General features: G+C 40.9%; 1 protein-coding gene across 5 annotated transcripts in view; it reads right to left on the bottom strand.

Moving 5' to 3' along the window:
• Positions 1-14,576, bottom strand: part of MDFIC (MyoD family inhibitor domain containing) — a 217,121-nt gene that overhangs the window by 28,041 nt on the left and 174,504 nt on the right. For all 5 annotated transcript variants that reach the window (XR_012753038.1, XM_075345029.1, XM_075345027.1 and 2 more), the window contains exon 4: positions 5,481-5,756. Coding sequence is in view for 4 of the 5 variants with exons in the window: in XM_075345029.1 (XP_075201144.1) it covers positions 5,481-5,756 (276 nt within the window). In the remaining variant the exon portion in view is untranslated. The remainder of the gene's footprint in view (positions 1-5,480; positions 5,757-14,576) is intronic.

Raw genomic sequence — 14,576 nt, 5'->3', positions numbered from 1 at the left:
GGCACCCTATAATGTGTGGCGCTCTCCATCCTGACAATACCAGCCTCCAGCCGTTTGGCTTTATCCTGGCTGGTATCAAATATGGGGGGAACCGCATTTTTTTTTTTTTTTTATTTATTTTACTGCACAATATAGAGGCTCCCACCGGCGGCTGTGATTGGTTGCAGTGAGACAGTTGTCACTCATCGTGGGGGCGTGTCTGACTGCAACCAATCATGGGCGCTGGTGGGCTGGGAAAGCACGGAATAACTAATTGAATAATGAAGCGGCAGACATTTTCAAAAGAGGAAATGCCACTGGAGATTTGTGACAGCCGTGCAGCGAGACTCCAGTGATCGGTGAGTAGGAAAGGGAGAGGAATTGTGCTGGGGACGCAGGACGCATGCAGATACGAAAGGTGCGCACATACTTACTGTGAAAAGCCACGCTTTTGGTGCTCGAACCGTTCTCGAACGTTACTCGAACTGTCGAACTTTTAGCAAAAGGCTTGAGTTCGTCTAACGACTCGAACACCCCCCAAAATCACTCGAACATGAAATTGGCGAACCTCAAACATCGCTCATCTCAACACATTACACAAATCTGGAATAATGGCTCAAAAAGGTGAAGAAGGTTCAATTTCAATATCATCATATGAAGTATCTGTGTGGACAGTAAAGGATTGGAAACGGGTCATAAGACTAGGCTGTGATGAATGCAAATCGTTAGGAAGAAACAAGGGAAAAAGGGGCTAACAGATAGAGAAATTGAAGGAACCGACAAGTTTGGTGGAGAAAGCCTGATGATATGAAGAGGTTTCACAGCAAAAGGCGTTGGATACTGGACCAGGATCGATGGTGGTCTCAATGCTCAGCAATATGCGACTATCCTACAAAACTAGTTGCTTTGTAAACTATAGTACTATGGCTATGGAAAGGATGACATGACATTACATAGCATAGCAGGACAACGACCCAAGCACACATCGAGATGGTAAAGAGATGGTTCTATGACAATGAAGTAGAGATGCTGGATTGGTTCCCACAGTCCCCAGACCTCAACCCAATCGAACACTTGTGGGTAGAGTTGAAGAAAAAGCTCCATACATACCCAAGTGACTTGACCAGTATGACCAACATTAGGAACACGTAGAAGAGACCTGGGATCAAATTTCGATCGAGACATGCTTGAATCTTATCAAGAGCATGCCCACAAGGATTCAGGAAGTGTTAAAAGCTAAAAGATAGATTTACTAAATACTAACAAAATAATGAAAATTAAGACTGATATTTTTAAAAGCAAAACAGTAACAATGCAGTGACATGACAAGAATCTGCATAACTAATCATATGCTAAATAGTTCCAAGTCAAATTTCTGTATGAGATAGCCAAGATGATTGTCTATGAAATGAAGGTAGTCTCATACTCAAAGCTGTAAGTGGATGATGAGATATGGAGCCTGAAAGTCTCAAGCTGAAAAATGGTTAACCCTTTCATTGTCCGTGTATATCTCTCCATTCACTACAGCTTTGAGCGTGAGACTACATTCATTTTATAGACAGACAATTATTAGCAGCAGTTGCTAAGTCCTCAGTGTGTTCACGTGAGTCAAATCGAATCTGACGCTGTAACATTCAGTCCGGGCATCTTCCTTTTCCCTTAATATTATACATACATATATTATATATAATATTTGAATATATTCAATATAATATTTGTTATAAGAAAATATTTAAAAAAATGGAAATGTTTGTGATATACTGTGTGTGTAATATACATACATACATACATACATACATACACACACACACACATATACATACATACACACACACACACACACATATACATACATACATACATACATATATATAGCGGGTCACTGCTGGCAGCGGGTCAGTGCTGACAGCAGCGATGGCGGTGGGTCAGTGCTTGCAGCAGTAGCTGCTGTGGTTGTGTGGTGGAGCGGGCGAGTGTCCCAGATGCTCTGTCGGCGGTCTGGGCTTCAAAGAAATGGTGCCCGGAGCGGCACGTGAGCAGATGGAGCTGTAATCCAAGAGCTTCATCTGCGCACGCGCTGACTCCGGGCGCCATCATTTGAAGCCCGAGCCACGGACAGACCATTTGGGATACCCGCTGCCAGCACAGCCACTGCAGTCCGCACAGCCAGCCAGCCGCCCGCACAGAGTGCCAGCCAGTAGGCTGTCTGTCCACCTGCACAGAGAGGCAGCCGGTCATCGGCACAGAGAGGCAGCCGGCCGATGGCACAGACAGACACCTGGCCGTCTTCACAGAGAGACGCACAGATAGCCCCCCGCCAAATCCCCACCTCCCAGTAAACTATATTCGGATTTTAACCCCTTCAGCCCCCAGGCACTTTCCGTTTTTGTTTTTTGCTCCTTTTCTTCCGAGAGCCGTAACTTTTTTATTATTCCGTCAATCTTGCCATATGGAGGGCTTGTTTTTTGAGGGACGAGTTGTACTTTTAAATGAAACCATAGTTTTTACCATATATTGTACAGGAAAATAGCAAAAAAATTCCAAGTGTGGAAAAACTGCAAAAAAAGTGTGATCGCACAATAGTTTTTGGGATGTTTTATTCACCGTGTTCACTATATGGTAAAACTGATGTGTGGTTATGATGCCTCAGGTCGGTGCGAGTTTGTAGACACCAAACATGTATAGGTTTACGTGTATCTAAGGGGTTAAAAAAAAAAATCACAAGTTTGTCCAATAAAAGTGGCGCACGTTTTGCGCCATTTTCCGAAACATGTAGCGTTCTTATTTTTTGGGATCTATGGCTCAGTGATGGCTTATTTTTTACGTCTCGAGCTGACGTTTATAAATGGTACCATTTTTGCTCAGATGCTACGTTTTGATCGCCTGTTATTGCATTTTGCGTAAAACTTGTGGCGACCAAAAAACGTAATTTTGGCGTTTGGAATTTTTTTGCCACTACGCCGTTTACCAATCAGATTAATTCATTTTATATTTTGATAGATCGGGCATTTATGAACGCGGCGATACCAAATATGTGTATGTTTATTTATTTTTTAACCCTTTAATTTTCAATGGGGGGAAAGGGGGTGATTTGAACTTTTAGGTTTTTTGTTTTTTTTATTTTTTAAAACTTTTTTTTTTACTTTTTTTTATTTTACTAGGCCCCCTAGGGGGCTATAGCGATCAGCAATCCGTTCGCTATTATCTATCTGCTGATCACAGCTATACAGCTGTAAACAGCAGATTCAGTCAGTCACTTTGTTTTTCCCTCTGCTCTTGGCCGAAGGAAAACGAAAGTGAAACATCACAGCTGCAGGCGTCATCACATGTGTCTTATAATCAGAAAAACACGGTGTATATTACACACAGTATATCACAAAAGTGAGTACTCCCCCTCATAATTTTTTAAAATATATTCTTATGTCATTTCATGTGTTTTTTCAATTCCTCAGAGAATTATTTGCCATGATAACAGCAAATTTATCACACCTGCTCCCCATTCACACCAGAGACCTTATAATTCTAATGGGTCACATGATATCGGGGAGAGAAAATAGCTAATTGGACACAATTTGGTCATTTTCTCTTAGGGATGTACTCACTTTTATTGCCAGCAGTTTAGACATTAATGGCTGTGTGATGAGTTATTTAGAGGGCACACAAAAAGTACACTGTTATACAAGCTGTACACTAACTACTCATTGTATTAAAGTGTAGTATCTTCAGTGTTGTCCCATGAAAAAAAATATAAGTAAAATATTTACAAAAATATAAAGGGGTGTTCTCAGTTTTGTGATATACTGTACATACTGTATGTATGCATATGTATAATGCAGTTTTGTAGTTTCTTGGCCGCCTCATTCCAAAATGGTATGGTGAACTACACCTCAGCCTGTAAAAATAAGCCCTCATATAGCAATGTTAAGAAATGAAAAAGTGATTGCAATTGGAAGATGGGGATAAAAAAAAAAAATAAATAAACTGGAGTAACCCAAATGGCGGATAAATGAGGATAAAATGTATGTTGTTTATTGAGGTTGTCACAAAGGCTACTCTACTATATTGTGTGTAAGAGCATAAAAAGTCAGTAAGGAGGTCAGTTGCTTGCTATAGAACGGTGCCCTTAATTTTCTCACTTTTCAAAATTTGTCACAAAACTTTCAATTCTCTATTATGGAACTGCAGTAAGAGATTTAAAAGGTGCAATATGCACACAGAACCACAAGCTGTTATGGGAGTATATTACTAACCCGTGCCTAACTGTCCCAGCATCTAGCAGCATGGATAAAGATATCTTTAGTAAAAAGTATTTCTAAAGATCCTTCGTTATATGCTAATGAGGCCAGGGACTAGTTGCAAGGGCGTTAGTTCCCTTGGCTAGTCGGACGATTTTCCATGTTAGCACACCCCTGTGGGCATGCTAACATGCTAATGAATGTGCAGCATCAGAGGTATGGTCGCGCTCACCTCTGCTGCCACCGCGCCCAACACTGGATTTCGGCTCAGTTCACATGATCCCCGGACTTCTAGTCATGCGCACTATGAAGGCGGTTATACGCGTCCATGCTTCCAACTGGTTGTAGTGCGGGTAACTGGAAGTGCCAGGTACTTCTGATTATGCGCACTGACCCTATGCCCAGCATTCTGAGACAGTGCAACGGACACAGGTACACACGTCACTGCCGACGAGAACGCTGGGCAGTGGGCCACTGTGAGCATGCTAACATGCTAAGAGGGTGGAATGAGCGCAGAAACAAACATCCTTGGGACTAGTCCCCACGCTCATTAGCAAATAATAAAAGGTCTTTAGAAATATTTTTTCTAAAGATCCCTTTATCTATGCTAGTGTACACAGGGAGTGTTAGGCAGGGATTAGCAATATTCACCCAGAACTGCTTCTGGTCCTGGGTGCATATTTAACAGACTTCCAGCCTATTCCTTTTAAGTAGGACTACTAACATTATGTTTCATGCCTATATGTGTACAAAGGTGAGCTTTCCTTTTACCATTTTTAGATTTTAATATAATTTATACTATTGCCATCATGCCACTGATGCATTTGTTACAGATGTTTTATTAATTGTTGTTGAGGAGAAATAAATGCAACAAAGTTGCTATATCTAATTCACCTTTCTCTTATGTGAATGTGTGCCAACTATATTTTTGTTGCAATGATAGAAGTAAAAGAAACCTAAAATAAATCTAGTGTACATTTTTGCCAGGGAATTGTATTGAAAATAAATATGCCAAGTATGGAAAACATTGCTTGAATCCTTTCTTCATCCATAAGCTGCCAGTAGTAGTTTTGGAAAAAGTAATTAAAATAGTAATACATTAACCTATACTAAAATACAGCGTTGCAATTGCCAAGCAGGCAGCACGCAATTGAAAGTAATAAAATCCGCACAATGATATAGTACACCAAATAGGATCCTCAGATGAAAATAAAATATTAATCCGATCACTGTAAATATGTTTACATCAATAAGGAATCACTTTACCTTCTGGTGATGCCTCGGGTTTTTGAGAATATGTTGAACTCATTTTGCTTTTTTTGCTGCCATCACTGCTCACAGACAAACTGGACTGGATTTTCCTGTGCATTTTTTGAGAAACGGGAGCTGATAACTTTCTGTGATCTGCAGCAACATGTTTGACCCCATTGTGGATTCCATTGATATTACTCAGACCTACATGACCATTTTGTATCTTGCCAGTTTCTTCCTCGCTCTGTTCCAGTGCTGAAGTATTTGGCTGAGGCAAGCTCTGAGGTTGGGCTTAAACATAGAGAGAGAGGAAAAAAGAAAAAGATAAAAAGATTAAACCTCAATTCTTTAAAACCACAGTCAGAGGAAATCGGCTAAAAGATATTTTGCAGAGAAAACATGAAAAAGTGAAATACCAACATGTTTCTGGCGGCTGTTGCTCAAATTATCACATTTTTATTAATCTATATAGCAGAATTATATAATATAAACTGATGGTGGATGTAGATTAGTAAAAGAAACTCTGTGTCAGATCATAATATTGTATAAAGTTCACTGATAAGTCCTATTACTATGGAAGTCACCTAATGAGCACAATGAAAGCAGGAAGGAAATCTCAAATATTGCATACTGCACAAATGTAAAAAAAGGACACAATAGTAAAATAAAAGTATATTTATTTAAAATGTAAAAAAAAAGAGTAGGCAATTGTAAAAGCTAAAATTATACATGTATTCTGCACAGGAAAAATAACCAAAACTCAATAGCTAAACAAAAAGCCGATTACCACATTAATACTTTTTTAAAGGATGTTTTCCCCTTTCACCTATTTGGCCTGTAAAACAAAGTCCGATGGCACTCACATTCCTCAAAAACTGGATCTCAGCTGTTGCACCACTTTGTTTTTGCTGCAGGGGTGGTGTCACAGAACTCAGCAGCTTGTGCTGCTTACATCAGCAAAGCCACGGAGGTCAGTGATTGGCTGAAACAGTGATGTGTGTTGTAAATGTGCAGTTAATGCTGCCGACAGTGGTAGAGCGGGCAGGGCAAGTACATTCTGACTCTTAGTTTTTGATCTTGCAAGTATTCAGGGTCCTCTTTGTTGAAAAAGGAAAACCCCTTTACTAATGGGAGAAAAAAAAATCCTGTACTACCCACCCAATTCAAACCTTAATCTTCTCCTTGTGTAATATTTACCCAATAGAATAGTCTGCCAATTCCGATACTTTTAATAAAAATCAAATTCTACCTATTTGTAAATGAAGTGTACGGTAGCAAAATGCAAATGGTAAAAATAATTCAACTTTGGGTATTACGAAGGGCTGCTGATAATTTGGCTTCACACAGAAAGAAACGAGATAGGATGAAACTTTACATTTATTTCACATACTCTCCATTGATGTCAACATTGATGTCAACACACTTCTTACATCGTATTCCAAGTTCTGTAAGCCTAGCAAAAAGAAGGATTTCGGTTGTACCACAAACATAGCATCCGTAGCAGCCATGGCATCATAAATGATGTGAAATTTGGTACCCTTGAGGGGTTTTCTTCAGGCTTGGAAACAATGATAGTCGGAGGGAGCTAGATCTGGTGAATAAGGTGGGTGGTCAACTAGCTGGAAGACCAGTTCTGCAAATTTTGCCGTGGTCGCTTGTGCAGTGTGAGCGAAGGCGTTGTCTTGCAAGAACAAGACTCCTTTGTATAGCTTGCCGTGCCTTTTGGCCTTTGGAGCTGCCTTCAATTGGTCTAAAAGTTCAATCTTAAGGGTGCTTTACACGCTGCGACATCGCTAACGATATATCGTCTGGGTCACAGTATTTGTGACGCACATCCGACGTCATTAGCGATATCGCAGCGTGTAACACCTATGAGCGATCTTAAATGATCGCAAAATCGTTGGTTTGTGACACGTCGTTCATTTATCAATTGTCTGGTCAGTAGCGAGGTTGTTCATCGTTCCTGCGGCACCACACATCGCTACGTGTGACACCGCAGGAACGACGAATATCTCCTTATCTGCCATCCACCGGCAACGAGGAAGGAAGGAGGTGTGCGGCATGTTCCGACCGCTCATCTCCGCCCCTGCTCTGCTATTGGGCGGCCGCTTTGTGACGCCGCAGTGACGTCGCTATGATGCCGAACGCAACTCCCCCTTGAAGGAGGGATTGTTCGGCGGTCACAGCGACGTCGCTGAAAAGGTACGTGTGTGTGACGTAATACCTTGCATTGATGGTGGAACCCTTTAGAAGGTAGTCTACTAGCAACACACCCTCCTTATCCCAGAACACAGATGCCATCAACTTAGTGGCTTATTTTTGCACCCTGAACTTCTTTGGATAAGGAGAACCACTGTGCCTTTAGATTGCTCCTTGTTTTCAGGGTCATACTAATACATCCATGTCTCATTCATAGTGACCAGTCGATCCAGTACGTTCTTATCAGTCTAGGAACACTGACAAATGGACCGGGAAGTTTTCACTCGCATGCTTCTCTGATCTATTGTCAAACATTTGGGGACCCAAATTGCAGCTACTGTAGCTTCCTCATGTCCAAATGTTCATGGGGATTTCCCATGAACATGTTTGTGTCATTACCCATGATGTCTGCTATTGCTTTAGAAGAAATTCGTTCATTCTCCAGTATGAGGCTGTGCACAGCATCGATGAACTCCGGAACAACCACCACTCTCGATCGTCTAGGACGTTCCTCATTATTGGTGCTAAAGAGGCCCATTTTAAATTTGGCAACCTAGTTCTTAATTGTGGAATATGAAGGGCATTGATCTCCCAATGTCTGCATCATATCACCAGGAAGATCCTTTGCGGACTTTCCTTGCAGAAACAAGAATTGTATCACTCCTCTGCTCTCAGTTGCTGTGAATATTGCATTAGACTCCACCATTTTGTTTTCCCGAGTGCATAGAACACTGTTGCCATAAGTAACAAACACAAAATTTTGAAAACATATATTAGACAAATAAGGCTTTCATGTGATGTAACATTTATTACCATAGAAGCAAAAAAAAGATCACAAAGTCAAAGACTTATCAGCTTCCCCTGGTATAACTAGGTTGGCTTAGTTATAGTCTACCAGCAGTAAAATGGCTGCTCAAACCAATGACAGGCATTTGATTCAGACATGGCAAGCCTAGGTAGTTACGTGCACCCTCGCCACCTAATTATTTTTCATCCACCTCTGCCTTCCTTTTCCTGGACTGATGGCTATGGCTGTACAGGAGTGCAAGAAAAGTGATGATAGATGGAAACAAAAGTAAGTGGCAATTTGGACGAAGCCAAAAGGTGCATTTATATAATAATAATAATAATAATAATAATAATAATATTATTATTATTATTATTAATAATAATGCTTGGTTTTAACAGTGTGTTTGTGTTGACGGACTCCTTTTACACAATATGTACAAAAGGCACAGTTTAAAATATTTAGTAGTTTAACACCTTCCCTACGTAGTCAAAGTTCTGTTTTTATGTATTTAAATTTTTTCCTTCCCTTTGAACAAGAGCTATACATTTTTAGTATTCTGTCCACATAGACATATGATGGCTTGATTGTATGCAGGACGAGTTGTACTTTTGAATTACACGCTTCATTTTAGCAGATAGTGTACTGGAAAAAGGGAAAAAAAATCCAAGTGTGGTATAATTCTGAAAACCCCCTACCGCAATTGTTTTTTTAGACCTCTTAGGGGACTTGAATCTGTGATCGTCGTGATCATCTGATCACTTGTTCTGTAAAGCGCAACACTATATTATTACTGAATGTAGTAAAAAATCTATGTCTCCCACAGGCTGGGTTTCAAGGGAGCACTGTAATGGCAAGCATGGAGGTCTTCAACAGACCCTCAGCTGTCATCGCAACTCATCGGCACCCCGCGAACATCATTTAACAGGTTAAAATGCCTAATTGTGCCCACGATTTTTAGAGGCAAGTGCCGGCTGTACCACAGCCATTACTTTCCGGAAATGTGGCCAGTTCACCCAGTGAGACCGCTCCACGCATCCGTTAGCAACTTGTGGCATACATGAACGTTGAATGTTGATAAAGGTGTAAAGGTGTTGCACAAAATTACAATTTTTCTTAAAATTAGTTCATAGATGGTAAAATATAGCCCTGGTAAGAAAGGTTCTTGTTTAAATCAACAACATGTCTTTGGCAACACAGACCATAGCAAAACAAAAATCTTATCTTAAGAAAATGAATTAAAAACAAAAGGATGCCTTAAGTACTAGTAAAGCATATGGACTTCATAAAAGGGAATGGTGTCCCTCGATTAGAGGGCTCAAATGGGCCTGTGTAATCCGAATAATACATAATATGTTACCGTATTTATCTAAATGGCCGACCGACAAGAAATGCCATATTATTTCTGTAGTGGCTACTACGCAGGAGAGCGACAAACAGCAGTAGCATTCCCAGGCAAGATCAGAAACTAAACTTATGGCAATTCATATGATATATGTAGATATAGAGATATATATATCTCTATAATATATATATTATATATATATATATATATATATATATATATATATATATATATATATATATATATATATATATATATATATATATATATATATATATATATATATATATAGCGATCTATATCTATCTATTACTGAATTTGCAAAACAATTGTCTGTAAAGCTGCACATAAGGATTTACTGATAAACTATAACTATACACTTGCTATACTGGTGACCTATATACCAAAAGTCTACTATATGCTAACATTAGGTGGTTAAGGAATGCAGCATAGTATAAGGTAGTGACTAATTGCTGATTTAAAAACAATAATGCATCTGGTATTACTAATGGGGAAAAATTCCATTATATTGAATTAAGAGAAAGCTATTTTGCACCCCGAGGTATAGCTATAATCAACTCAAAATTAATTTGTAAGGGTTTATTTTACCGAAAGCAATAAGGAGCGAAGTGCCTTTGAAAACCATAAAAGATACTGCTTAAAATACATAGACAAAATGAAGGAAGCTACAGGGCTGCTTCCACAGACAAGCAGAACGGAACATTATTGATCTATTATTCTCAATAAGTAGTCTTTCTTTTATACACGTGACGGCTCTGAAAACTAGACTAAAGACCATTTGGCATTTTCAGAGGTGTAACTTGTGCAAATTCAGCTCTATTGGGAGAACAATGTTATCTTCAGTCAGAGATATAAAAGACACAATACAGACTTGGACTTATGAGTTGTTTTGAATTATTCATATTTTGCCTGTATATTCAAGACATTTTTACAAACTCTGCATTTTATGCTACATAATCGCACACATTAAAACACACAAAGAAACTTTTTGACAAACCTTTTCTTTCAAAAAGTGGCATTTTTATGTTAACTTTCAACATTTGCTATATCATTCTTAGGAGACTATTCCCTTTTACAAAAGATCCCATTTACACTCTTTCGTACAAGCAAAAATTGTATTCTTACTATTCAGCAACAAATGCAGTGCATGTCAGAATGTAAAATAACAGTGGTGTGAACACAGAGCATCTGCAGCAAAGACAGGCTATACACTCCATTACTGAGAATTCACAATTTTCTACATATTAGAAGAGAAAAGATTCCCATTTGACATTCACAATGAACAGTTTCAAATGTTTTATTAAAAAAAAAAGAGCTTTAAAGAAAAACACAGTATACCCAGCTGATTTCAATATTTTATACTCCACTGACTACACAATTGGGATTAAGTATATAGAATTAATTTAAAAGACTCACTGCACTCCTTTATGTGCCGTATACTAGGCACAAATCTGTCTCGCTAAGGAGTTATAGCACAATCCACATACAGTGTGATACGCAGTAAATATTCTCTATATACAATTATCTCATAGACAATAGACTTGTCTAAATGTTCTCCACATGTATGCATGATTCAGTCAGCACACCACTGATTTCTGTACCCTGTCTGACATGCCAAAATACTATATTTATAAGCAAACTATATAAAACAATTGGCTACATGCGCACACTGCAGTTTTGTGGTCACAAAACCTTCACCAAAATGGCACCCAACGTGCACCAAAAACCGCACCTTGTCCCAGAGAGCCTGGAAATGTAGAAAACCCACTTATAATGATTCTGCATTTTTGGTGCATTTTCGCTGAGTTTTTGGTGTGTTTGTTAATTCTGATGCATTTTTTGTGAAAAAATAGTGATTGTTGGACCGCACTGTTATGTCCTATCCCCGCGGGATCAAAGTGTGCACATGTAGCCTAAATCGTATTAACATTGCTAAATTTGGTTGCAGATTTGGAGCTGGGTTACCCACTTTATTAGAGTAAAATCATTAGCAAATTTTAGTCTTAAAGACAGGATTTTTTTTCTTTTCTATGAAGCGCAGCTACTGGACAAGCTTCACAACGAACAGTCAGCATCTGCAATGTAGCAGACACACTTCATTACTAAGCCTGCTCCATACGCCCGGCAGTGACCTGTGATAACCATGTACGTCAAGGGTTTTTAAGGAGTTAATCACTGAACTCAGGTTTTTTTATTCTGTCCTATTGCCCCAGTTGTCTGTCAAAGCCGACTATATGGATAATATTTATTGTGAAAGAATGGCTTAATTTTAAAGAGCTCATTGAATTGGAGTGTGGTATTGTAATCTGCTACCAACGTTGTAAGTCAGTTCCCAAGATTTCTTCCTGCAAAATATTTCACGATCCAGTGAATGTGGCATTATTAAAAAATAGAAGCGTTTACTAACCACATTATTTCAGTCACAAATTGCTGAGGTGCAGAGGGAATATATGTTGCTCGGATAGACGTTTAGTTTTCAGCAGTAACCATCACCAGTCTGGGGTTGTGCTTTTTATTTAAAACGAAAAGAAAAAAAAAAAGAAAAAAAAAAAAAAAAAAAAGAAGTGGGCAGATTCAGACTGGTGACATTTTTTATATAACCGTATTTTTCGCTTTATAAGACGCACCTGATTATAAGGGCGCACCCCCAAATTTGGTGAAGGAAAAGAGATTTTTTTTTTTAATAAATGGGCTCCGTCTTATAATGCCAGTGTCTGTCTAACAAATGATATAGGGTATATGTCTCTCATAGCCCCCCATCCTAAAATTAGCCCCCTTAATCTGGATATGACCCCCTTATATTGAATATAGCCCCCTTATGCTGGCACACGTCCCCCAGTGATGCCACATGTCCCCTATTGCTGGCACACGGCCCCTTGTGGCTGGCACACGGCCCCTATTGCTGCCAATGGCCCCCTGTAGCTGGCACATGGCCCCTATTGCTGCCCATGGCCCCCTGTGGCTGGCACACGACCCCTATTGCTGCCCATGGCCCCCTGTAGCTGGCACACGGCCCCTATTGCTGCCCATGGCCCCCTGTGGCTGGCACACGGCCCCTATTGCTGCCCATGGCCCCCTGTGGCTGGCACACGACCCCTATTGCTGCCCATGGCCCCCTGTAGCTGGCACACGGCCCCTATTGCTGCCCATGGCCCCCTGTGGCTGGCACACAGCCCCTATTGCTGCCCATGGCCCCCTGTAGCTGGCACACGGCCCCTATTGCTGCCCATGGCCCCCTGTAGCTGGCACACGGCCCCTATTGCTGCCCATGGCCCCCTGTGGCTGGCAGACAGCCCCTATTGCTTCCCATGGCCCCCTGTGAGTGGCACACGGCCCCTATTGGTGCCCATGGCCCCCTGTTGCTTGCACACGGCCCCTATTGGTGCCCATGGCCCCCTGTGGATGGCACACATCACCCTGTGTTTGATATGGCCCCCATGCTGCTGCTTATAGTAAAATAAACTCTTTCCTTACCTTCTCCAGTGCTGTCCTCCCTCGTGTCTCCCTCCGTGCTGCTGAGCTCCTGCACTTCCTGGTTCTCAGTGCCGGTCATGTGATCGGCACAGCAGAGTGACATCTCTGCATGCATGATCACAGTGGCAGGAGGGAGACACGCTGGAGGAGGTAAGTAAAGAGTTTTTTATTTTACCATGGCGCACAAAGTCGTTAACCCCGTCACACACACTTACCTCCCTGTGGGCGGTGAACATCCTCTTCCTGAAGGGAGAGGGGCGTTCGGCGTCACACGGCAGCCGGCCAATAGAAGCGGAGGGGCGGAACGTAACATCCCGCCCACCTCCTTCCTTCAGCATTGCCGGCGGGACGCAGATAAGCTGTGTTTGTCGTTCCCGAGGTGTCACACGGAGCGACGTGTGCTGCCACGGGAACGATGAACAACCGGAGCACAAAAGGAGGACCGACATTTTGAAAATGAACAACGTGTCAACGAGCAACGAGAAGGTGAGTATTTTTGCTCATTCACAGTCGTTCGGAGGTGTCACACGGTACGATATCTCTGATGTGCGTCACCAACAACGTAACCTCGACGACATATCGCCCGATATATTGTACCATGTGACGCCAGCATTAGAATGATTACCGTTCACTAACAGCTTAGTATAGTGTTCATTAGCACCAAAATTGTTGCAAACAGTAGTTTTGGATCTGTATTCTGGGATTCCACAACCCTGAACTTCAGAACCAATTTTTGCAGTTAAGTCACATCCTTCAGGAGGACAGTAAAGACACTTGGACTTATTTTGTGTTAAGTGTTAATTAGAAAATTCACCAGTCTAAAGCCAGGTTTATACAATCATATTTTCGTTCCGACTGCGACCCAACAAAACGGATCAGAATTGGACCAATGTTGGGGTATAGGGCCACACACACGTTTAAATTTTTTGCTCAGACAGAGAATGTCTAAGGACAAAACAGCTGCTTGTCAGAGCTTGATCTGATTAGAGGATCATACTCGGCCATGCAATTCAATGAGTGCGTGAAAAACATGAGCCTGCACTTGGATAACATTGAGTGCTGTTCAAATTCTGCGAACTAACATGAAACAGGCAGTTGTCCCACTACTTTTGCTCATATAGTGTATGTTAAAGGGGTTTTATCACCAAAGACAACCACACAATCAGCTGTTTGGCTTGGATTCCACTTATGGCAAACAGCTTATTTTTAGGAAGACACAGCCAGCCAGGCAAGTAGTATCTCATGGCAGCAAGCGATTATAAAGCGGCTCTCCATTCTGGCTCAT

This window comes from Anomaloglossus baeobatrachus, chromosome 4, assembly GCF_048569485.1.
Source record: "Anomaloglossus baeobatrachus isolate aAnoBae1 chromosome 4, aAnoBae1.hap1, whole genome shotgun sequence".
NCBI classification, from domain to species: Eukaryota; Metazoa; Chordata; class Amphibia; order Anura; family Aromobatidae; genus Anomaloglossus; species Anomaloglossus baeobatrachus.
Note: the sequence above shows the minus strand (reverse complement) of the source record. Positions and strands in the feature narration are given on the sequence as shown.